General features: G+C 38.0%; 1 protein-coding gene across 1 annotated transcript; it reads right to left on the bottom strand.

Moving 5' to 3' along the window:
* Nucleotides 1-24942: 24942 nt before the first annotated feature.
* On the bottom strand, nt 24943-27459 carry LOC111902356 (probable UDP-arabinopyranose mutase 2). The gene is made up of 4 exons (XM_023898202.3): nt 27011-27459; nt 26068-26318; nt 25655-25823; nt 24943-25443 (listed from the first exon to the last, which is right to left on the bottom strand). Exons 1-4 carry the CDS (start codon nt 27329-27331, stop codon nt 25114-25116), a joined length of 1071 nt encoding a protein of 356 aa, XP_023753970.1. The 5' UTR covers nt 27332-27459; the 3' UTR covers nt 24943-25113.

The following is a 27459-nucleotide window of genomic DNA, read 5'->3' as shown; positions in this document are numbered from 1 at the left end:
TCTTCTTCTTCTCCATTTGATCTTTCATCATCCACTTGATTGGGATTCCGCACCATCAAGTGGATCGGATTGATACATCACACAAAATTTGAGACTTACACTTGGTATCAAAGCTTGGATTGTATCAATCTCATTGGCAAGATCTGGAGCGTTTTTGCACTTTTTCTTGAAGGATTTTACATTTTTGGATAGTATTTGACAAAATAGTGGGGATTTTTTTTTCGTGTTTTTCATAAAATGAGTTTTTGGTCAAGTTTTGGAGCTAAAAAGGTGAAAAATTGCGTTTTTTGGTTGTAACCAACGAGGGGTGGTGGCGGATTGCGGTCAACAACTAGGGTTTGCAAGGGTTTGCAGTCGGAAACTCATTTGAGGTCTGAAGCGTTTACAGCCGTGAACCGTTTACAACTTCGGACATTGCGTACATGTTCGGTCAGCAGTCTCGCACGTGTTCGGTCCTCTCTTGTTTGCAGTCAGCAGGAGTTTTCGGTCAGCAACAATTATTCAAAAATCTGGGGTGTAGCAAAGATCGAACCTGGGTCTCTCACACATACAACCCACGTCCTTACCAATCCATCTAGCAAGCCACATGTTATACGTCTTCCCGGTTTAGTTCAAATAGCTTCGCAATTTCGGTTCCTATTTTTGGGTTTTTTACAATTTTGGCCCAAAATTCAATTTTTCAAATTTTAAAGTTTCATTTTCAACTCAAAATTTTGATTTTTATTTTTGAATTTCTAAATTGACTTTTGACCTCAAAAATTGACTTTGACTTTCAAGTTTGACTTTGACTTTTTTGTTTAACTTTCAAGTTTTCACATTTAGCTTTTCGGTTTGACTTTTTAAACTTGAATTTTAAGGTTGACATTTGAGTTTTATAGTCAAAGGGCATTTTTGTTAAAAAAAATGAGTTTCGTAAACATCCGGGTCAATGAAGTTTCATGCTCTCAATCTTGTGAAACTACGATTAAGTTTCTTCGTGAACAAATCAATATATTAAAAAGAGAAAATGAGGACCTTAAATATGAAGGCTATACCCTAAGGAAAGGCCGAAAACCCCTAAAAGCACAACTAGAGGCCAAAACCAAGGACTTTAGAAAACTTCAAGAAGAATACAACAATAAATGTGTGAATTATGATTATGTTAAGGGAAAACTTGCCAATTTCAATGCCGAACTTGATGCATCAAAAGCTAAATATAAAGATGTTGAATTCAACTTTAAGAAATTTGATGTGTCAAGTGAGGTAGTTGCATCCATGATAGAGAAACAATTAACATTTAAAGATAATCAAGCCAAGGGTCTAGGGTATCATAGTGTTCCACCTCCTTTCAATAACAATTATAACCCACCCCTTGAGACCAACGAGGAAGAAATACCTAGAGCTATTCACTATTTGGATAAAACCGAATTGTCCAATTGGACAATTTGGATTGGACTATTTGGTTCGGATATTCGGATTTTTGGATTGGTTTTCAACAAAACCGAATTATTATTTTGGATTTCGGATTGGTTTTGGTTTATAAAATAAGAATCGAATAGTCCAAAACAACCGAATAACAATTTGTTATGTATTTATTTTCAATATATCTATAATTATTTATTAATTTTATAATTGTTTTTAAATAAGATCAAAAGGTTTTACCTAATAAAAGACATTAATATGTACTTTCTCTCAAAAGTTTTTTATTTATTAAATAATAACTATAATATGCATTCGTAGTTGTTTATAAATTTAAATCACAAATAAATAATTTGTTTTTGCTTCTTTTGTAAAATTAGATCATATTACTGATGGGTTTTGAGCATTCTAACACTTCCTAAGTGTACATGCAACCCTAATAAACCTTGGATCTATGTTTGTCTAAGATACATGCAAATAATTATTTTTCCAAGGTTCATATCCTAACTAGCATGGCATGGGGAACTTGAATCAAATAAAGCTAGTAGAAATACTTACCTTGTAGTTGTAGTTGATTCCTTGGAGTTTTAGAGCCTAGCACCAATAGTGTGGATGCCTCAAATGGAAATCACAAATCACCACAAACTTGGAACTTTGAGAGAATAGTCACTACTATCTTGAAATTGGCCCTTTTGTTTTTCTCACTCAACTAGTGTCCACTAGTCTATTTCAAGAACCAAAGCCTCCTTTATATAGTGTGGTGGATTAGGGTTACATCCATGTAAACCCTAATACCCATGTCTCTTCATTTCCATGAGATCCATGGGTTAAAGCTCCATGGAGTATCCATGGACTTTCCATGCAAGCCTAGCCCATTCCAAATAAGCATAGGCCCACACTATATAAATATAGAAGCCCATATTTAATTAGTAATATCTTTGATCACTAAATTAATCCTAGATTAATTATAGATCACTACTAATTAAATAATATGATCTTATATTAATATATTAGAACTTATAATATATTAATAAATCATAACTTGTACTATTCTCAAATATTATCCATAAATTGTTCGGGTGAAGTGCAACCCAAATGGACCATGCCGGGTCGGGTCAAGTACATACCAAATATAGTTATGGACTTAGACACTATATCCAACAGTCTCCCACTTGGATAAGTCTAATAACTATAGTTGCAAGTATGACTTCAGGAACCGATCAGCAATCGTAGCTCTTTAAACTCTGTTGAACTAGAACGCGCCATTTTAGATAAGTGATCATATAATCCTCTGTTCTAGATATCAGTCGGACAAATACATCGAACATGGTCTTACTTATTGTCCAACATTTGTTTCCCGATTTCCGATTTGTTTGACATAGAACTTAACTGAACACATCAATTTAGTTCTGACCGGGCCCGGTACATAGGTCAAAAAAAATCATCGAGGGGCCCATATATCGCTTCTAATCCTAGAAGGAACAGATAAACTTCGACTCATAAGTTTGTTCTACCACTCATTGAATTATACACAAAGGCACGTTTTATAACATCGAGTTAACAATGCGTTTTCGTACAATCAATGCATAACCAACTCGTAAGTAACAAATCATATCTCTAGGTTTGAAGACTTATATGATATTACCATCTCACGATCACTCGAGATAAAATTCCATGAAGTGATTCCAGTGAGCGTGGGTTGAGTCTAATGCTCAGAACTTATGAGCACTCATGATTGTTGTAGCCATGTCCAACACCTTAGACCTCTGCAACCAATCATGACAGTCTTGATTCATACCTACTTCCGACATATGACCGGCTGTGGAGGTTTGAATAATATGATATACCAAACATAATTATTCTGGAAGTCAAAACATGCAAACGAAATACAGTAAACGATCGACAAGAGATAGCAACACTTTACTCATAAATAAAACACCTTTTATTCATCATCTAATGTCAATTACACTTTACAAATTTCATAATTTATCTAACTACTAAAACTTATATCATCCTTCAGCCCTATGCTCCGAGCATGCTGGATATGCTTAACCCTACTCAGTCCCTTCGTGAGGGGATCTGCTGGGTTCTCATCCGATGATACCCTCTTTGCCACAAGGATTCCTTCTTCTATTCGATGTCTGATGAAGTGATATTTTCTGTCAATGTGTCTGGATCTCCCATGATCTCTTGGTTCCTTGGCTAAGGCAACCGCACTATTGCTGTCATAGAAAATCTCCATTGGCTCTTTTATAGCTGGTACAACTCCAAGGTCTCCGATGAAGTTCTTTAGCCATATAGCCTCCTTTGTTGCCTCGCTTGCTGCTATATACTCTGATTCACAAGTGGAATCAGCCACTGTCTCCTGCTTGGAACTCTTTCAAGTGATTGCTCCTTTGTTTAAGGTAAAGACCCAGCCCGACTGAGAGCGGAAATTATCCCTATCAGTCTGGAAGCTAGCATCACTATACCCTACAACTCTCAATTCATCACTCCCGCCGAGAGTAAGGACCCAGTCCTTAGTCCTCCGCAGGTACTTGAGGATATTCTTTACCGTAGTCCAGTGTGCCTTTCCAGGGTTCCCCAGATACCTGCTAACCATGCTCAAAGCAAAGGCTACACCAGGTCGAGTACATGTCATAGCATACATGATCGATCCTACAGCTGAAGCATAAGGTAGTCGACTCATCTCTGCTATCTCAGCCTCAGTACTAGGGCTTTGTGTCTTACTCAATCTGGCATTACTCTGAATGGGAAATTCACCTTTCTTGGAGCTATGCATGTTGAATCTTTTCAACACTTTGTCCACATAGGTGCTTTGACTAAGTCCAACTAGTCTTTTACTCTTGTTTCTCAAAATCCTTATCCCTAGGATATAGGCAGCTTCACCAAGGTCCTTCATAGAGAAACACTTCCCAAGCCAGGACTTAACTTCCTGCAGAGTTGGGATGTCATTTCCTATGAGTAGTAATTAATCCACATACAACACCAAAAAGCTAACTATACTCCCACTAGCCTTGACATACACACAAGATTCATCTTCACTCCTACAAAAGCCAAATTCCTTGACCTTTTTATTGAAGCAAAGACTCCATCTGCGAGGTGCTTGCTTTAATCCATAAATGGATTTCTCAAGCTTACACACTCTATTAGGGTACTCGTTGCTGACAAAACCTTCTGGCTGACTCATGTAAACATCTTCAGTCAACTTTCCATTAAGGAAAGCGGTTTTGACATCCATTTGCCAAATTTCATAGTCATGAAATGCAGCTATGGCTAACATAACCCTAATAGACTTAATCTTGGCTACTGGAGAAAAGGTCTCATCATAATCCACTCCAGGAATTTGAGAGAAGCCCTTTGCAACCAGCCGAGCCCTATAAGTGTGTACATTACCATCCATGTCGTTCTTCTTCTTGAAGATCCATTTGCACCCTACAGTCTTACGACCTGGTGCATTCTCAACCAAGTTCCAAACTTGATTGTCATACATGGATTGTATCTTGCTATCCATAGTCTCTTTCCATTTAGCAGACTCAAGGCCTGCCATGGCTTCCGTGTAGCTGTTAGGTTCATCCAGACCTACTAGTGTCTCATCACTAATAAGTGTCTCACCTTCCGCAGTAATATGGAAACCATAGTAATGCTCAGGTGCATTCCTAACTCTCGTGGAACGCCTCAAAGGTACAGACTCGTCAATTGGCTCAACAGGAGTTTCCTCCTTAAGTTGAGGGCTAGGGTTTGAAGTTCCTTCACCGCTTGACTCTTGAATTTCTTCAAGATCAATTTGCCTCCCACTGTCTCCTTGGCTTATAAACTCTCTCTCTCAAAAGACTCCTCTTCTTGCTAGAAAGACCACATTATCACTAGGTCTGTAGAAGAGGTAACCAAAGGATCTTTGTGGGTAGTCGATGAAAATATACCTCTCGCTTCGGGGTTCTAGCTTATCATGAGTCTTGCGCCTCACAAAAGCCTCGCAACCCCAAATCTTGATGTGGTCTAGGTTGGGTACTTTACCAGTCCACATCTCGTGAGGAGTTTTGGCAACTTTCTTTGTAGGGACTAGATTAAGAATATGGGTGGTAGTCTCTAAGGCATACCCCCAAAACGAGATTGGTAGCGAAGCTCGACTCATCATGGAATGAACCATATCCAACAAGGTTCGATTACGCCTCTCAGCTACACCATTCAACTGTGGTGTCCTGGGAGGTGTCAATTGTGAGACAATCCCACATTCCCTAAGATAGTCAAGGAACTCTGAACTAAGATACTCACCACCTCGATCGGATCGAAGCACCTAAATGTTCCCGCCCAATTGATTCTCGACTTCCTGTTTAAATTCCTTAAACCTTTCGAAAGTCTCTGACTTATGCTTGATTAAGTAGACATACCCATATCTACTGTAATCATCAGTAAAAGTCAAATAATAACGATTAGCATCCCTTGTGGCATGTTTCAATGGTCCACACACATCCGTGTGTACGAGGTCCAACAAACCTTCACCCCTCTCACAAGAGCCTGTGAAGGGTGTCTTTGTCATTTTCCAAGTAAGCATGATTCGCAACTATCATCTGACTTTAGGTCAAACGACTCCAAGACTCCATCCTTTTGGAGTTGGCCTATGCGTTTCTTGCTTATATGTCCAAGACGATAATGCCATAATGATGCTTTATCCAAGTTATTATTATTAACAGAATCAATACACAATACATTATTTCCTAAGTTATCAACCACATATATTGTTTCATACACGCCATCACAAGGTAATGCTTTAAAATAAAGAACATTATTAAAGAAAGCATTAATCGAACCAACTTCATTATCAAATGAAAAGGTGAAACCTTGTTTATACAATGCATGAAAGGAAATAGTATTTCTTGCCATTTCTGGCGAATAACAACACTTATTCAAATCTAAACTAAACCCACTACTTAGCGATAAAGTATAAACTCCAATCTTGGTGACAGGTGAAGCTTTCCTATTTCCCATAATCAAGTTTATTCTTCCTTGCTCCACATCCTCACTTCTTCTTAGTCCCTGTAAATCAGAACATATATGAATACCACAACCGGTATCAAGGACCCAAGAATTAGAATGGGGTGAGTTGATAGATAAGATAGTGTAAATACCTGCATGGTTGGGTTTAACTTTCCCATGCTTCACATCTTGCTGGTACTTTGGGCAGTTCCGCTTCCAATGTGCCTTTTCATGGCAATAAAAGCATTCAACCTCTTTTGGGTCAGAAGAAGGAGTGATGAAACCTTTCTTGGTTCCACTTGAAGAAGAGCCATCAAGGGTCCTAACCTTGGTACCCTTCGAAGAACTCTTTCTCTTCTTCCCTCGTCCTTTCCCGATTGCCAAGACAGGGGCGGAGTTGGTAGGAGTAGGAGTAGTAACAACCGCCTTACCCTTAAGACCACTTTCCGTGGTCTTTAAGAGTCCTTGAAGTTTGATGAGAGTGACCTCTTCCTTGTTCATGTGGTATGTCATGCGGAATTGATCATAACATGAAGGTAAGAAGTGCAAAATAATATATATTGCTAGCTCCTCGGGGAAGTTCACATTAAGCTTCAGCAAACGGTCCACAAATCTTTGCATTTTCTGCATGTGGCCTGTGATGGGTTCACCATCCTTCATGCGAGTTGTTATCATGGAGGAGATGATTTCATACCTCTCTTGACGAGCACTTTGATGGTATCTTTCCATCAAGTCTTGGTGCATCTCATAGGGGTAGAAATCTTCATAGGATTTTTGGAGATCCGCGGTCATAGTGGCCATCATGATGCATGCCACTTTGGTGGCATCCCTTTCATGTGCCCTAAACTCAGCGATCTCTTGAGGAGTAGCAATTGTCTCATCAATCTCCTTAAGCTCCTTATCGAGGACATATTCGTTGTCCTCGTAGCGAGTAATCATTCTGATGTTTCTGATCCATTCATTAAAGTTGGATCCATCAAAAGTGACTTTCCCACACAAGTTCATAAGAGAAAAGGAGCCACTAGGATTAGAGCCAAAAGCAGCATTGTTTGCAGACATCTTGTAAGAGAAGAAAGAAAGAATTAGTTTAGATATAGAGATAGTCCTTAATAAAACACCCAAATGTAATATTAAGGCTAGGACCCAATCACAATATATTATACTTAGAAGAGGTACGCCGTAATCTAAGTAATAACATATTTGAAAGGTAGGTGAATGATGATTCACCAATTTCCACCAAAGTCGAAATATTAAAAATATTTAATTTGGTTTTTAGAAACTCCTAGATTCTTTTGAGATTCAATGAACTTTTCAAAGGCATGTTTCAATCTCGAGTGTGCCCTCCAAGTTTTGTGACTGGGATGCCGAGGATCACAAAACGAGGTGTGAAGTAACCATGCAAATTACTTGGTACCCTTAATAAATTACCCCTCAATCGATGTGCCGGTTAACCACACACGCTCCATCGATACTATGATAAATATTAAGTCACCCATTACCTACCTTGTTAAGTCCAAGTTAGTGTGTCGGTTAACCACACACGCTCCACTAACGACTTAGACAAAGTGTAAAGTGTAATTTCATGGATTAGCACCTTATTCACATTTTTCCTAAAGTAACTAAGATTGGGAATTTAATAAAATATTTAGTTACTTTATAATATTCATCATACTTTTAATGAGAATTTATAAGTCCTTATCTTACCCGTTCGGCTAATGACCCTCCACCAGTCAAGCAAGCGGTGGGTGAGAGTGGACACCCATTAAGTTACCATTTTATAGGCAACAACCTTATACCCACCTTATAGACCGGCTTCGTGAATGAGGCGTACTAGCGGTAAGAAGACTTTAATCTTATACATATATATTATTAACTTATAATATTATAAGTATAAGGGTTGAGTTTTAACTTTTAAAATTCTAAGGGTTGGAACTAAAGTTTTTAATATGACTTTACTTGTTCCAAAACTTGAGGGCAGGTTTTATAAACTTTCAAAACTTTTCATTTCTTGTAACTTATGAGTTTAATAGAGTAATAAAAATGAAGACTCTTCATTTTTCTAACTCTTGTGTTCTTTTAATGGTTTTAATTCAAGTAACTTTTGGTTTTCCATAACTTGAGGACAAGTTATGGACTCCATTAAAACACATAATGATCATGAATTAACCTACCACATAGGTTACAAATAATTCCTATGATCATCTAAACATCATAAGATCAAGAACATGAATATGAACACTTTCATGAAAAACTTTGTAATTTTGATAACAAGTTGTTGTAAATGGATTAGCAAAGACATTACACCATCTAAAACAAGTTTTCAAGTACCAAAACAGTTTAGGGTAATGTTTCTAGTCCATTTCCAGCAACTAAAGTCGAAAATCTACACTTTGTGGCTCCTACTCGCCGAGTGCATGAACCTACTCGGTGAGTAGGTTGAAGATACACATGAACTCGGCGAGTCCCCCCATGGACTCGGCGAGTTCATCAGGCAGACAACAAGTTTTTCGACTTTTTCCAATATTTTGCATCAAGTATCAAACAAACAAGCCTAGGCTTTGATACCACTGATGGGTTTTGAGCATTCTAACACTTCCTAAGTGTACATACAACCCTAATAAACCTTGGATCTATGTTTGTCTAAGATACATGCAGATGATTATTTTTCCAAGGTTCATATCCTAACTAGCATGGCATGGGGAACTTGAATCAAATAAAGCTAGTAGAAATACTTACCTTGTAGTTGTAGTTGATTCCTTGGAGTTTTAGAGCCTAGCACCAATAGTGTGGATGCCTCAAATGGAAATCACAAATCACCACAAACTTGGAACTTTGAGAGAATAGTCACTACTATCTTGAAATTGGCCATCTTGTTTTTCTCACTCAACTAGTGTCCACTAGTCTATTTCAAGAACCAAAGCCTCCTTTATATAGTGTGGTGGATTAGGGTTACATCCATGTAAACCCTAATACCCATGTCTCTTCATTTCCATGAGATCCATGGGTTAAAGCTCCATGGAGTATCCATGGACTTTCCATGCAAGCCTAGCCCATTCCAAATAAGCATTAGCCCACACTATATAAATATAGAAGCCCATATTTAATTAGTAATATCTTTGATCTCTAAATTAATCCTAGATTAATTATAGATCAATACTAATTAAATAATATGATCTTATATTAATATATTAGAACTTATAATATATTAATAAATCATAACTTGTACTATTCTCAAAAGATTATCCATAAATTGTTCGGGTGAAGTGCAACCCAAATGGAACATGTCGGGTTTGGTCAAGTACATACCAAATATAGTTATGGACTTAGACATTATATCCAAAAATTACAATTCTATGTCCTTTTAAAATGTTATGGCTTTTGAAAACCGAATTATAAAAACCGATCCAACCGAACTGTAATTGGATCGGATCAGATCGGATTTGAATTTAGTTTGGACTATTTTGATTCATATTTTGAAAACCGAAATCAATTTAGATTTAATTAATTGGATCGGATCGAACCGATCCATCCAAACGAACACCCCTAGAAATACCTGCTCACTATAGCCAAACCACTATTCCAGCTTCAGTTAAGACTGAACAATCTGGGCCAACTGAGGGTGTTGAGATAAAAGATACTAATGATTCTACTTCCTGTACAGGTAAAGTAGTAGAGGGTGACGAACAGGAGAACAAAACTAATTATAGTTATACAAATTTTGTTGACTGTCAAACCAATGACTCCTTAAACTCTGAATATGTTGCTTCTAATTAACCTGACGTTGGTAAATACATGCCACCAGAACAAGTGAAACAGTCGGCTTGCTGCAAGTGTGCTTGTGGGAACAATCAGAGACATGGCAAGGGTGTGATACAAGGGACAGGCAGAAACAACTTCTAAGTAAAGAAAAAGACATGTTTTCAGTGTGGAACACCTAGACACATTGCCAGAAATTGTCCTAATCGTGCATACGTTCCATACTATACACATGGATGGGAGAATGCGCCAAGAGGGAGATCTTTCAAAAGAAATCCTTCGAGGCCACGTTCAAACAATGGTGACTGGAATGCAAAGAAGACCAAGAAATCAACTCCCAACAACAAGAAAGGAATGCCGACCAAGAAGCAAAATTTAAGAGATGCTCCTGTGAAACCAAGACCGGTTAGGTCAAAGCCATCTCAACGGCTGACTTCAAGTTCAAAAGCAAGTACTGAGCCACCCATCCGATCGAACAAGAACTGGTTAAACCCGACTACAGATGGGTTCCAAAGGTTCATTCTCCCAAATCACCTAATGATTCTAACGTTTCTTCATCTTCTGTTTGTGATAAGCAGGATATGTCATGGGAGAGAGCACCTTGCACAAATGACAAAGGTCAATCCAGTTTCAAAATGGACTGGGTTCCAAAGACCAACTGATCCTGCTCTGTGCTGGAGCAGCTATGGAGGCATATCATCAGACTTCGGTTTGTTGGTAGTGGATGTTCCAAGCACATGATAGGGGACATCTCTCTACTGTATAACACTCAGAACTTAGTTTGAGAGTATGTCTCCTTTGTGGGAAAGGAAGAAAGGAGAGGATCACACATGGGGTTTGTGCTTAACGATGTGAAGAATTTTTGGATCTGTTCTGAGATTGAAATATGGGTGTTGTTCTCAGACCTGCTGGATGCAAATTCAATTGTTGACTTACAGTTTAAGTTTTCTTCTCGATACTCCTAAGTTTTTCTTACAATGATTCCCTTTGAAGATAATTTTTTATTTTCTTATAGTCTTTTGTTAGTAGGTATTGTTTAGGGAAGTGATATGAAGTCTAATGCTAAAGGGCAATATGAAATTCGTGTAATGCACTGAAGCCAAATTGTCTAGACTCTGTGTTCAATGTGCTGGTAGGCACAAAGGATTCAAAAGGACTAGACATAGATTGACAATGAAAGGACTTTACAATATGGACTTATATAGTTCTATTTGGACTAACAATACGACGATCGGGTAGATTGAGCAGTGAGATAAACATGGGAACCTACAGGATACACTAAAAATCATATATATATATATATATATATATATATATATATATATATATATATATATATATATATATATATATAATTATGGCTTAACATTTCCTCGATGTATGGACTCATGTCCTTAATTCGGGTACTGATAGGGCGACTGGGGGGTTTTGATAAAGTAGGTCTGTAGGAAATTATTTTCTTGCTTTTTATCTATTAGCCATATGTTGTCTCCTTTGCGCAATTGGAACATATCCGACCTAGAATGCAACATATGCAACTCTATTTCTATGCATCTTCTTGTCTATGCAATTCTTTCTATCTGTTAGCCATATGATGTCCCATCTGCGTGATCGGAAGATCCGACCTCGGACACAGCATTTGCACCCTACTATCTCTCTAACCCTCTATCTATGTTAGTCATATGTTGTTCCCTCTACGTGATTGGAAAACATCTGACCTGGGATACAACATATGCACTTTTATATATGACTTCTTTCTTAATGATTGAATACTCTCCTAAAGTAAGGAGTTATTTGGAAGTTCTTGATTACCGTGGTCAGGAAGTGGGGAACACGTTCTAGTAAATCTGAAATTGAACCATTTAATAAGTTGTCTGTAGATCCCACTGTTGAATTTAAATGGACAACAATATCCTTGGTCGTCGTCAGCTAAATGGTCAATTTAGGAATAAGATCACAATGTATGGTCACTTATAATCTGTCAAATTTGTCCATATCCTTTGTGTTTAAGTGGACCACAATACTGGTGATTGACCAGATCTAGACATGCAAGTGTGTGCTGATAAACGATATTGAATTGCTTGACAACTTTGATCCCAAATATTTTTGTTTTTGTTAAATTTGTTCATAGTTTTCCTCTCTGCATAAATTTTAGGGGGGAATTAAAAAATTTTAAAAAAAATCAAAAAACCAAAAATCCAAAAATATTGTCATTTCCGTTTTATTTTTTCAAAAAAATCAAAAATCCAAAAATATTTTTACTTCTGTTTTTATTTCTTTTTCAGAAAAAATATGAAAAATCCAAAAATATTGTGTGCTTAGTTTGTTTTTAATTTTGTTTTTTTCTCAAATTTCATTTGTCTTGAAAGGTGAATTCAGATGTAGATGAGACTCAAGGAGACTGTATCGAGATTTTCTGAGTCAAGTCTGGGTCCTTGAACAATTGTGGTGAGAAGGGTTTTCATAACTTTGTGATCCACGTGGACTTTTAGTTACGTTTACTTTTCAAGACGCATCTGGGATCATTAAAGAATTCTCATTCGAAGGAACAAGAAATGAAGATTATTCTTTCAACATTCAATCTTTCAAACCTAGAAGCAAGGTGAACTTGTACTTGAAGATTATGTGACAGATTGCATTGAAGCCTCCTCAATCAATTTGCTGCTATCTTGTACCTGCTGAAGTGATCCAGAAGATTCATTCTCTGTTGTTCTCTCTGAAGATTCTCAAGCTGAAAGCGCAAATTTTCAAGAATCCATACAAGAAGCCTCCACACCCAACATGCGTTCAAAGTCAAATTTCGAAGAAAATCCCAATTGTTCAGGATGAAGTCATTCACCTAGAAGATTCAGTTGTTTATCTTGAAGTTGTGAAGAAATAGAAGATAAAAAGTTGAAGTCAAGCTCCAAATGAAGATTGACAAGAAAAGCCAGCTACATTTTTAGGGGGAGTTTGTTGGGTCAAAGAAAAGAAAGCTATAAACCAAGGGGGAGATTGTTGGGTCAAAAATATGGTTTATACTTTACTTTTCTAGGCAATTGTATTTTTCGGTCTACGACCAAAAACAGCCTTGGGTTTAATTGTAGCTTGGACCGAAAACCCATGAGTTCTTGGTCTAGCATTGGATTTGGGCCTTGGGTTTGCTGTCCATATATATAGATGTAGGGGTGAGGGGTAGGCCTGGAGAAGAGTCACAAGTGGTGGAGCATATTCTAGAGATAGAAAGTTAGAGAGAAGAAGAGTGTGTGTGTGTGTGTGTGTATGAATCTCTTGTAAGATCATCAATCTTATCATCAATACATCATAAATTCATCTTATTCTTCTTCTTCTTCTTCTTCTCCATTTGATCTTGCATCATCCACTTGATTGGGATTCCACACCATCAAGTGGATCGGATTGATACATCAGACAAACTTTGGGACTTACATCAACCTCAGACATTCGACCTTCTTGTGGCCCACCTGATGCAGTGAAAATACATTGGAACTGATTCCCAAGGGCACTCCCTACTGAAATGACCCATTTGACCGCAACTGAAACATCCTCTTCTTGCATCCCGACAGGCTCCCTCGTGGGTCCTCCCATACTTGGCACAATGGCCCCGACCCTGTTGGCCTCCCAAACGTGAATACTAAGTCCTAAGCCTCTTCGTCAGACCCACTGCGATCTGAATCTGCTCTGGCTTCCTCTTCCTGAGATGCTCTAGGTCAATCTCTCGCTCTCGGGCTCTAGAAATCACATCATTTAGGGTCTTGAACCCTGAAAAAATCATAAACTCCCTGATTTCATCCCTCAACATATCATGATACCTCACCTTCTTTATTTGCTTGTCCACCGCATACTGCATGACCAACAAGGCCCTCTCCCGAAACTTGGCAATGATCTGTGCCATAGTCTCAGGAGTCTGACGAAGGTCCTAAAACTCTCTCTCTCCAGCTTCTGCACCTTAATTTCTGGTGAAAACTCCTCCTTGAATCTCGTGACAAACTCCTCCCAGGACATGGCCACCACGGCTGCAGATCCCAACGCACTAATCTCATCCAACCAATCATGGGCTCGGTCCCTTAAGAGACAAGATGCAAATCCCACCTTCACCCCCTCATGGCAGAAGCTCATCCGTTGAGCAGTCTCCATGTTAGCGATCCATCGGCGGCTAGTAATTGGATCCTTAGACCCAAAGAACTCTAGAACTCCACAAGCCTTGAACTGCCGAAATGAGGGAGTTTACGGTCCCAATTGTCCTGCCGCGATCTCAACCCAAAAAGCCCTGATTCGCTCATCTAGCAAGTTCATAATCCCATAATGGTATGCATCCTGATGCTCCTCCATAATCTCTAAGATTCCCTCCTTGAACGAATCGAAACTCATTGGAGTCTACTCCAAAATACAGTAGGTGATCTCTGACGCAATAAACCCCGCATCCGCTCATCTATCGGATCGATGCCAGCACCTGAACTAGAACCAGATCCTCCTCCACGAGTGCTCATCACCATGTTGAAAAGCAACCATACAATAATCAGAACATACTCAAAGAATCCTCATCTCACATGCTTCCTGTATTCTCCGTGGCTCCCCTCGATTCGAGTATGGATCCTGTGCTTTCAATAGTAAGGACCCAATACTACCTTCCACACCTATCCATACTTTCCTCAAGAGTTATCTCGAATCCTCCAAGTCACTGTCTCAAACTGGTACTCCAAGTATGCTTGATATGCGCATATTTAGCTATATATTTAGTATAAATTTTTATTATTTATTGGCTAATTTATTGCAATTATGGACAAAAGGTACTTAATTGTGTTTAAATTGTATTTTCAGTCCAAAAGATATGCTCGGAAGCAAAAGGAAGTAGGAGATGCGATCGGAAGCTCGGGAACTGAAGAAAGAAGAAAAAAGAGCCAAATACTGAAGGACTCGACGAGTCTAAACGACTACTCGACGAGTACCCACGAATGTTTGCGAAGCAAAACACAAAGTCCTTGCCGTACACAGATTCCACAAAGGGGACTCGGTGAGTCGGTTACCTACTCGATGAGTAGACCCTGTTTTCTTAAATCTATAAATAGAAGTCAAATTCCCGAATTGAGGCTCTCTTTGGAAACCCTTGGAGGCTAAGTTGCGATTGAAGTTACTACTGGAGCCCTAGGAACTCGAAGATCAAGTCTAAGCATCCGATTTTGGGAAGATTAAAGGCAATTCAAGTATATCCTTACTTTAACTTTTGATTGAACCATGTTTAAACCAATGGATTTCATTTTTGAGTTTGTTTTTACTGTAATTATGAACTAAAACCCTTGTCTTCTGTTTAGGGTAGATGATTTTGTGAATATGGATTGATTTTATGGTTAGGATTAATTTAATTTGGTGATATTGTTTTGTTAAGCTTGTTAAAGAACCTTATGTGTTAATTACAACTATTTCCAGTTAATTAACCAGCATATTAAGTTGCATGAACATCTCTTAATTGCTAATTTCGTATGATCTATGTGAGAACATTGTTATATGCCTAGGAATCGCGAATGTGAAACTAGGGTTAACTAGAAAATAGATAAATTAATGTGTGAACTTGTGTGACGAACCATCAACAAGAGGTTAATTGAACGATCAATTTAATTAACCATTACAAGTCTTACTTAACCCGAACCAATAAACTAGGAAATTCATTAATTTAGACAAATGGCCACTGCTTGAATTAATCTATTTTCTAAGGATTAGTAATAGCGAACGTGAACCTAATCACCTTAATCGGTAGCCAAAGAAAAAAATTAATCCATTGCATTAACTATAAAATCAACCATAGGATCAAATGATTCAAACCTAAACAGAAGTCCTCTTTATCATTGAACTTAGTTGAATTTTATTTGCTTAGTTGTTAATTGTTTTCTTTAAGTGTTAGTTGAGTATTTAAGTTTCTAGTCTTGCAAAACTAGAGAAAACCCTCCTTTTATTATTTGTTTTTATTTAGATAATCCTAGTAGTTAGTCTTATAATTTCCGTTCCTTGTGTTCGATACCCTGCTTGCTTAAACTATACCACTAATTGACAGGTACACTGCCTTTTGTGTGTCTAATTTATATTTAAAAAAAGTAGGATAAAACTAGTTAGTTTCACACACATGAATGCTAAATAGCACAACCAAACCCTCTAAAGCACTTCCTAGGCTCTCATAGGTTCCTCATCCTCACCCTGCCATTATTTGCTGAAAAACTCCCACTAATGTTAGCTAAATACTTCATGAATACAATCACATGCAACAAAGCTTAGATAATTCTTCGAGTAAAAGACTCAACCCTACAACGATTAGACTCAAACACAATTTGTGCAATAGGGCCAAATTTGTCACTCTGAGATTATTTAAGATTTATAGCATTTGACGTATCATATTCACTTAATAGTTAAATCACATCACTAAGAGTTCTACAAAGCACAAAGAAAGCAGCATTCATGCAGTAACGCTCCAAGATACAGAACAGACAAAGGACACCCCAAAATCACTTACTACAACCCATGCTAGGAACTTCCACTCTGACTGCCCATTGCCTTATGAATGAAAATTATACACAATACAGGATCAGATAGACTGTCGAATAAAAGACTATACCCTACGACCCCAACCAAAAAAGGAACGGGGAAATAAGGCTAAATCAGTCATTATGGGGCTATATGATCCTAATCGTATATAATTTTTAAAGCATACGCTTAGCAATAAGTTCTATCAATACATATTCCAAATCAATCATAGCATCCAATTCCTTCTAAGCTATGAGGCATCATGTACCAAGCCAATCTATCATGCAATTGATGAAAGTATCCCCGACTTATCCTAGCATGTAAACATTCATATTATATAACATAGCAACATGTATGGGTATTTTGGAAATCACTTACTTGAGCTCGGTTGATTACACGCATCACACCCATTTTTCTTTATAAAAAATCTTTTTAGAAATCATTTTCTTTTAAAAGATTTTATAAATCCTGAGTTTGAGTTCAGACACACTCGAGTGTGTGCCCGAATCCCTCAAACCAAGGTTCTAATACCAACTTGAAACATTCCAAAAATCATAAGGTAAAAAAAATCATTTTTAATTCAACACAAAACATCATTTATTCTTATCAACCATTTAGAAGTACGTCAAAGTAGAATAATTATCAGAGTATAATTCCTAAAATCATAAAGTGTAGAAACATGGATGGCTGCACTGCAATTAACCCTGGTCCTTTCCTTTCGAACTGGAAGTACCTGAAACCATAACCATAGAGACCGTAAGCACAAAGCTTAGTGAGCTCCCTAAAATACCACATACCATTGGCCTAGCCCTCACTTGGTATAATGGTCCTATCCCTTCCTAACCAATGGGTCTAGCCCAACATACAATGCAAGAGTCACAAAGATAGCTAGCATCCAACATAACATACATTGGGCTAGCACTTCCTAATTCATGGGCCCAACCCAACATAAAAACAGGCCCATTTTGTCATATAATGGGCCTAGCCCAACATACCATGCACGAGTCACAAGGACATCTAGCATATAACAGATCCTTGTGGGTTGACATTGGTGCCTTCGACCCACGGGTACAGTAAGGAGACTCACCTGAATCATGAATAAGCTAAATGACAGCTAAAAGCCTTTCAACCGCTGCTACAACGCTCCTATCATGTCATACAGGTTCCAACCTTAGACTACACACTAAAACTAGCTATCTTGACCAAAAGTCAACCCAGGTCAAAAGTTAATGGTCAAAGTCAAAGTTAATAGCCCAGAATGTCAGTTATCTAGCTTCATGTCATGACCAACCCTTGGTCACATCGTGAGAGCTTACTCATTACGATTCCAACTCATCTTAACTCAACTCAGCCAACTCAAACATGAAAAGTCACTAGAGCTGATCTCACGTCGTGAGCAGCCTCCTCTCACATCTTGAGCTCCAAGAAGCTGAGCCTACAGCAATCTCGACTCGAAAAGACCTGAGCTGCTCCTCCATGATCTCCATGATACCCTCCTTGACGGTACCAAAGATCATCAGGGTAGCGCCAAGGATGCCACATGTAACCTCAGTTGTGATAGATCGCGCAACCTCTCATCAATGGGCTCTGCACCGGATCCTGAACCCGAACTTGATCCTGATCCTGAACCTTGAGTGATCATCACCATCCTCAACTGAAAATACCACTTGACAAAATTATAAGGAATTTGAAGGGGATACCCCTCACCGGTCTCCTTAGATCTTGTAAGTCCAACATTGGTTCGGGTACATGTCATGTGCTTTCAGTAGTACAGGCCCAATACTACCTTCCACACCTACTTATACATTCCCTAAGGCTATACTTGATACCTCTAATTCACCCAAAACAATAACATAACCCACAGAATACCGCATAAACTCTAATTATAGGCTGCCCTATGCATGCAAGTTATATACAAAGAAAATCACATAGACTGTTAAATAAAGCTCCTATCCTAAACCACAGCCAAACAAGGAGCATGAATAATGCATATTCATCATTCTAGGACTGTGCGATCCTAAACATATACAACTTTGAAAGCATACACATAGCAAGATCCATTCAATTATCAATTTCCAAATATAACTATAGCATGGCTAACATGTTGGGGAAAACACTTACTTGAGCTCGGCCAATTATGTGCATTGCTCTCTCCCCCCTTTTCTTACAAAGAAATCGATTTCAATAAATTTTAACTTTTGATTTCTTCATTGAAAACAATTTTATCATTTCCTCAGTTTGAGTTCTGACACACCCGAGAGTGTGCCCAAATCCCTCAAACCAAGGCTCTGATACCAACATGTAACAACCCAAATTTTCAAATAAAAATTTTCATTTAAATATTAAAACCCACGTCCCTTAATTATAAATTCCAATCTTAATTTACTTCTCAAAAATCCATTACATCGATTAATGATTCAAAAGATCAGAGTGTCCATAACTAAATATTGGAGAATGCGTGTTGCACCATCATGTCGGGCCGTTACCCTTTGATCCAGAAGTACCTAAAACAATCAATAAACTGTAAGCTAATGCTTAGTGAGTTCTCCATAACATATCCCATATAAAAACACATAAGTCATGCATACAAACATATAAGGATGCCATGGAAACCCTCCATGGTCTTACTCAGGGTGTCATGGGAACCCCCACATGGTCCTAATTAACTGCCATGAGAACCCCCACATGGCCTTGACTAACTGCCTTGGGAACCCCCACATGGTCTTAACTAACTGCCATGGGAAACCCACATGGTCTTCATGTACATACATAACACATTGATAGTACATTCGCAAATAACCACTTTAGCTAAATAACATGGGCCGACCTTGGTGCCTTTGACCCATTGATATGGTAAGGAGACTCACCTCAATACTACACGATAGTCGGCTAGGTCTGAACTCCGAATATCAGATTTACACAAACCCTAAAATAAAAACCCCTTAAATACAACTCAAATGCCCCAAAACCTTTATAGGTCAAACTTGGTCAAAGACTAAAGTCAAAAGTGAAATTCAATGACCTGAGTTGACTTAACTCGCCGAGTTGCCCTTCAACTCGTCGATTTCTCCACTAACTACACGGGTCGGGAAAAATCCTATCAACTCGTCAAGTTCACTAATAAACTCGCCGAGTTTGCTAGAAATCCAACATCTTTATGCATTAAGCTACTTCCATCGAATCCAGGGAGTCCCAATCTCAAATCTCTTCCAAAATGATGTCTAAAAGGGTAAAGTTTCCAACTTTACCCTTAAGAACCATCCATAAAGAGCCAAACTCAAACCCTAGGCTCATTAGAGTGAGTCTTAACCCATTAAGCCCTTAAACTCTCACAACATAGTCCCAAAACATAGTTTTGGAGTCCAAAGGTTGGAAAGTCACCATGCAAGCTAAAAATACACTCTAGAGATTAATAAAGTCTTAATGAGGGACTTATTGCATGAATGGGACCTAGAAACAAATAAAGTTTGCAACTTTAAGCCAAGAGAAGTCATGAAGGGGTCGGACCTAACATAATAACCCCTGGAACCTTCAACATCATGGACACCCCAACCAAAATCCCAAAATCATGCTAAAACTTCAAACAAAGAGATGTAAATGATAATAATGCAAGGTGCCGACTTTATACCTCAAAAAGGTTGCTTTTGATGAAGAGTTTCAGGATCTAAATGTTGGATATAGTGTCTAAGCCCATAACTATATTTGGTATGTACTTGACCCAACCCGGCATGGTCCATTTGGGTTGCACTTCACCCGAACAATTTATGGATAATATTTGAGAATAGTACAAGTTATGATTTATTAATATATTATAAGTTCTAATATATTAATATAAGATCATATTATTTAATTAGTAGTGATCTATAATTAATCTAGGATTAATTTAGTGATCAAAGATATTACTAATTAAATATGGGCTTCTATATTTATATAGTGTGGGCCTATGCTTATTTGGAATGGGCTAGGCTTGCATGGAAAAGTCCATGGATACTCCATGGAGCTTTAACCCATGGATCTCATGGAAATGAAGAGACATGGGTATTAGGGTTTACATGGATGTAACCCTAATCCACCACACTATATAAAGGAGGCTTTGGTTCTTGAAATCATACTAGTTGACACTTGTTGAGGTGAGGGCCGATTTCAAGAGAAGTGGTGACTATTCTCTCAAAGTTCCAAGTTTGTGGTGATTTGTGACTTTCATTTGAGGCATCCACACTATTGGTGCTAGGCTCAAAAACTCCAAGCAATCAACTACAACTACAAGGTAAGTGTTTCTACTAGCTTTATTTGATTCAAGTTCCTCATGCCATGCTAGTTAGGACATAAGCCTTAGAAAAATAATTATTTGCATGTATCTTAGACAAACATAGATCCAAGGTTTATTAGGGTTGCATGTACACTTAGGAAGTGTTAGAATGCTCAAAACCCATCACTAAAGTCCTCCTTCCAAGCTAGGCACTTTCAATTTCAAAGCTCTCAGTCAGGCTGGGTCTTTACCCTAAACGGAGGAGCAATCTCTTGGAAGAGTTCCAAGCAGGAGACAGTGGCTGATTCCACTTGTGAATCAGAGTATATAGCAGCAAGCGAGGCAGCAAAGGAGGCGATATGGCTAAAGAACTTCATCGGAGACCTTGGAGTTGTACCAGCTATAAAAGAGCCAATGGAGATTTTCTGTGACAGCAATAGTGCGGTTGCCTTAGCCAAGGAACCAAGGGATCACGGGAGATCCAGACACATCGACAAAAAAATACCATTTTATCAGACATCGAATCGAAGAAGGACTCCTCGTGGCGAAGAGGGTATCATCGGATGAGAACCCAGCAGATCCCCTCACGAAGGGACTGAGTAGGGTTAAGCATCTCCAGCATGCTCGGTGCATAGGACTAAAGGATGATATAAGTTTTAGTAGTTAGATAAATTATGAAATTTGTAAAGTGTAATTGACATTTGATGATGAATAAAAGGTGTTTTATTTATGAGTAAAGTGTTGTTATCTCTTGTCGATCTTTTACTATATTTCTTTTGCATGTTTTGACTTCCAGAATAATTATGTTTGGTATATCATATTATTCAAACCTCCACAGTCGGTCATATGTCGGAAGTAGGTATGAATCAAGACTGTCATGATTGGTTGCAGAGGTCTAAGGTGTTGGACATGGCTACAACAATCATGAGTGCTCATAAGTTCTGAGCATTGGACTCAACCCACGCTCACTGGAATCACTTCATGGAATTTTATCTCGAGTGATCGTGAGACGGTAATATCATATAAGTCTTCAAACCTAGAGATATGATTTGTTACTTACGAGTTGGTTATGCATTGATTGTACGAAAACGCATTGGTAACTCGATGTTATAAAACGTGCCTTTGTATGTAATTCAATGAGTGGTAGAACAAACATATGAGTCGAAGTTTATCTATTCCTTCTTGGATTAGAAGCTGATATCTAGGCCCCTCGATGATTTTGTTTTGACCTATGTACCGGGCCCGGTCAGAACTAAATTGATGTGTTCAGTTGAGTTCTATGTCAAACAAATCGGAAATCGGGAAACAAATGCTGGACAATAAGCAAGACAATGTTCCATGTATTTGTCCGGCTGATATCTAGAACAGAGGATTATATGATCACTTATCTAAATGGCGCGTTCTAGTTCAACAGAGTTTAAAGAGCTACGATTGCTGATCGGTTCCTGAAGTCATACTTGCAACTATAGTTATTAGACTTATCCAAGTGGGAGATTGTTGGATATAGTGTCTAAGCCCATAACTATATTTGGTATGTACTTGACCCGACCCGGCATGGTCCATTTGGGTTGCACTTCACCCGAACAATTTATGGATAATATTTGAGAATAGTACAAGTTATGATTTATTAATATATTATAAGTTCTAATATATTAATATAAGATCATATTATTTAATTAGTAGTGATCTATAATTAATCTAGGATTAATTTAGTGATCAAAGATATTACTAATTAAATATGGGCTTCTATATTTATATAGTGTGGGCCTATGCTTATTTGGAATGGGCTAGGCTTGCATGGAAAAGTCCATGGATACTCCATGGAGCTTTAACCCATGGATCTCATGGAAATGAAGAGACATGGGTATTAGGGTTTACATGGATGTAACCCTAATCCACCACACTATATAAAGGAGGCTTTGGTTCTTGAAATCATACTAGTTGACACTTGTTGAGGTGAGGGCCGATTTCAAGAGAAGTGGTGACTATTCTCTCAAAGTTCCAAGTTTGTGGTGATTTGTGACTTTCATTTGAGGCATCCACACTATTGGTGCTAGGCTCAAAAACTCCAAGCAATCAACTACAACTACAAGGTAAGTATTTCTACTAGCTTTATTTGATTCAAGTTCCCCATGCCATGCTAGTTAGGATATAAGCCTTGGAAAAATAATTATTTGCATGTATCTTAGACAAACATAGATCCAAGGTTTATTAGGGTTGCATGTACACTTAGGAAGTGTTAGAATGCTCAAAACCCATCACTAAAGTCCTCCTTCCAAGCTAGGCACTTTCAATTTCAAAGCTCCTTCCAAGAAATCACCAAAATCAAGTTTCCAGGCTCACCACAAACTCACACACTCAAACTTGCAAGGAGATACACGAATCTAGGGTTTCTGGTAAGTAGGCTAGCCAATGAGGTTAAAGTTCTTTAAATAGGGTGCAACACCCTAAATTTAGGGTTTCATCCCAGCCGCCAACTCGTCGAGTTGGGACACCCCGACTCACCGAGCTGGGTCATTAAAACCCACGACCACAATCCTTCTCAACACGACGAGTTGGATCTCCCCAACTCGTCGAGTTCCAACAAAAATTTCAAAATTTAAAGAATAATTTATACCTAAACCAAGCATTACAAATCTCCCCCACTTGAACTAGATTTCATCCTCGAAGTCTGTTGATGCAAAAATGTCAGGATAATGTTTTCTCATCTCGTCCTCCGGCTCCCAGGTCCATTCGGAGCCTCTTCGATGCTACCATTGCACCTTTACTAACTTCACTTCTTTGTTCCAAAAGGCTTTAGTTTTTCTGTCCAGAACCGTAATGGGCTTCTCCACATAATTCAGACTCTCATTAACCTGAATATCATCTAAGGAAATGACTATGGCCTCATCAACAACACACTTACGAAGCTGAGATACATAAAAGGTGTTGTGAATCTGATTGAGCTCGTCCGGTAGGTCCAATCAATAAGCAACCTTGCCAACTTAGGCAGAAATCCTAAACGGACCAATCAATCCTTAAAGTGAGGTTGTTGAAAGAAGTAAATAAAATAGTTTAATGGGTTTATTTCATCGACGAGGATGGAAGAATGAAAAAGAAATTGGTTTTAAGTGAAAATGTTTCCACCCCTCATAAAACTTGTAGCACAAATACTCTTTCTTGGCGAATGCACAACTAATCAACCTAGAAAAAGTTTAAGGTTCTTTTGCAAATATTTATTTTAACTTAAAAATGGGTTAGCTTTTCTCATTTATTTTTCTTGGCGAGTGATCCCAACAAAACGCTATAAAGATTTTCTGTGTGTTGCGTTGCTTTTACCTAGCGTCATTTTTGAAAAATAATTTTAAAAAAGAATCGTTTCAGGAGTTTGGGCTTTATATGAACAAGTGAAACATCTTGCATCTTTTGTAGGTTGTCTCCCTATTTAAATTCATATTCAACTTCCTTCGTTTGCCCGCTGGATATAACATGACTCGTGTGGAATTCAAGAATAAACTTTACAGTTAGAAAGTCAATTTATCCATGAGTAATGAGTTTACCCATTGAAGGTAGAACCACTCTTTTGAAATGGGTTCTAAGAAGTCTTCACATTTATTTTATGTCAATTTCAAAGCCCTTCAACACAATTCTTAAGTTTTCAGAAAAATTTGAGATGTCATCCTTTTATAGTGGAGCTGAGTTGGAGAAAAAGAAAATATGTTGGATCAAGTAAAGGGGAAAAAGTTAACTTCTATAGAAGAGGGTCTTCGCAATGTGGAAAATGAAAATATGTTGGACCACGTGGAGAAAAATGCTTTTACTCATACATTAGTTCAGAATTTGTAAAAAAGTCATATTGTCTGTGGGTTCGGTTCTAAAGGTTAGTGACAACTTGGTATGCTTGTTCAACCACCCAAAATACACGTTGTTTGGTCTAATATCATTAAATCGATCACTTTCCAAATGATAAAAGGAATTTTTTAAGATCTTTGACCAAGTTCTTTGAAAAGTGAAAAGCACGATGGCCTCTTGAAATGTTTCAATCAAAAATCTTAATCAATAATGCAAATCAATAACAATAAAAAACACTATGTTATAAAAGAGGGAAACAAACCTAACATCCTCCATAATCAATAATAATCCATACCGCAAAAAAGAAAAAAGAAAAAAAAAACTCATAATAATATCTTGTATAAGTGAAAAATCAATAGTAGTTAAACACTTAAACTAAACTTGAAATTGGTCTATTTCCCATTAGAAAGCTTCTGAGAAGTAGAAGGGTTGAGCTCATCCCATGCTTCAATCCATGTGAGCATGGCATCAGCTAACTTGTTGAAATAGTCATCAATCTTCCCGAGTTTAGCCTTCACCTGTTTTGAAAGCTCCTTGTAGCAACTCTGAACTGTTGTGCATTCTTTTGGCAGGGTGGCAGCTTGGAAAAATGGGATCAACTCCTCTTGCCAGTAGATTCCTTTGTATTCCTTCTTCAAGTTCACAAACGGGTTGCTAGCCTTACTGTGCCATATGTATGGTAACCCTGTCTTCACACCTAACCCTAGGTGGTCGCAGATCACCTATACAGGTTCACCAAATACTTTTTTACTTAATACAGAAAGAACGACTAAATACAGAAAAAACAGGTTTACTAAAAAGGAAAATTTTCAGAAACGTCCCCTTATATTTTCAGCCTTTTACAGTCTTTTTGACAAGAAAAAACATAAAGGTTAAGAGCTTTTTTGAAACTTACCATTTAAAAAAAAAAAATTGAAACATCATTTTATTTACCTTGATGCACCAACCAGCCCACATGTCGTCGTAGCGCCCGATTGGCTGACCGTCACCCATGAGACCGAAGTACATTGCCGGACCGATCAGCTCACGGTCAAAAGCAAGATTCATTCCGCACATCGGGAAGAGGGTTCCCTTTGGTATGGTCATAACCGCGTCCACAAATCTATTAAAATGTAACCACAAAGGATTAGACTTTAAAAAATATTGTTACTGAAAAATACTAAAAGACTAAGACTGTCTACCAATGGGCTAGACTGGATATAAAGTCTAGCCCATGGATGGTCGGTCTGTTCCAAGAGGTCATCCAGAAATGGCCCTGCAGGATGTAGGGCCCAAAGTGGATGACCTATTTTATGGAACAGATCCGAGATTGTGGAAAAAAGACAAAAAGGGACACGGTCACACACCTAGTGTTCCTTTCACGAGGCTTGACGAGTTGAGTGGGGGCATCATAATCCGGTATGTTGAGCCAGAGGCCGTGAGAAACGGCGGTTGAGACCCCCTCGCGAAGACTAAATGGATATCCACGGACGAAATCGGCACCTTCCCTGTATGGATCGTAGAGGGTGTTGAAGAAAAATGGAGTTGATGGAGATAATAGGTTCTTGATGTGTTGTTCAAGGGCATTGATGTCATTTCCGGATGGATCTTTAGCAACCTATTGAATCAACATCAACAAAACAATGTATATTACTAACATTTCGTTGTAGCTCAATAACGTCAAAAAATCAAATGTCTAAAATACCCTTTTTATATGTTGTAAGCATCATGCATTTTTCTAACACTATACGAGATGATCCACCATGGCATTACATATGTACATACAAATAAATGCATACATAGCTAAGAACATAGATCAAACTTAGGAACGGACAAAATCGCTAGTGAAAAGAGCAAAGTTCCAATTTAGTACAAATAAAGATCCATCACAACTGTTACTTAACATGGAAATCATGGCATAATCAGGGGTTTCTCAATCAATCGGGACGTCAAAAACACAATTGATTGCATATAAAGCAAAATTTGAAACAGAAAAAAGCAGATCTGCGGTCAAAACCCTAAAAGACTTTCTTAAAACCCTAGATCGCCCAAAATTCTATCGAGCCCAGATATAATCAAACAATTTTCAATTTTCGTTCAAATTTAAACACAAAATTGAACGAATCGAAACACAAAAAACTGGATCTTGTGGAATTTATTTCGATCTTAAACCCTAAAACTAGTTAAATTCCCGAAATTGATCAAATTTAAACATAGAAATTGAACTTTACGCAATAAGAAATTTAAAACTAAAACACATCAAGAACATGAAAGCAATATAACGAAAATGGGGGACAAAATGTGACTTACAAAGCAATCATCGTCAATGGTGAAGATATACTTCTTCTTGGAGACCATATAACCAAAGCAACGACAAGCAGAATCTTTGAAGGATATGCAAGAAGCCTTAGGTCCCAGAATTCTGTTGATGTCATTACGATTGTAGAGTTCATAATCGAAACCTTCAGGTACTTTGATGACTTTTGAAGGATCACCATCTTGTACGATAATCAAATGGTAGGGTTGGAAGAATGGCCTCCACATCTCGAGGAAATCGAGGTTTCTGATTGTGGGTATAACAATATCGAGTTCATCTTTCAACAAGGGGGTGGGGGTTACAGAGGAAGCCATTCTCGTTGATAGAGAAAGACGAAGATGAGATCGATGAAGGGTTGTTTGTGGGAAGAAACGTAGAGGAAGAAGGGTATAAGTAGAGGAAGATTTGTGTTTGGACTTTGGACTTTTTTATGAAGGAGAAA

Source organism: Lactuca sativa, chromosome 5, assembly GCF_002870075.4.
Source record: "Lactuca sativa cultivar Salinas chromosome 5, Lsat_Salinas_v11, whole genome shotgun sequence".
In the NCBI taxonomy this organism is placed as follows: domain Eukaryota; kingdom Viridiplantae; phylum Streptophyta; class Magnoliopsida; order Asterales; family Asteraceae; genus Lactuca; species Lactuca sativa.
The sequence above is the reverse complement of the archived record's forward strand: the minus strand, read 5'-3'. Positions and strand labels throughout refer to the sequence as shown.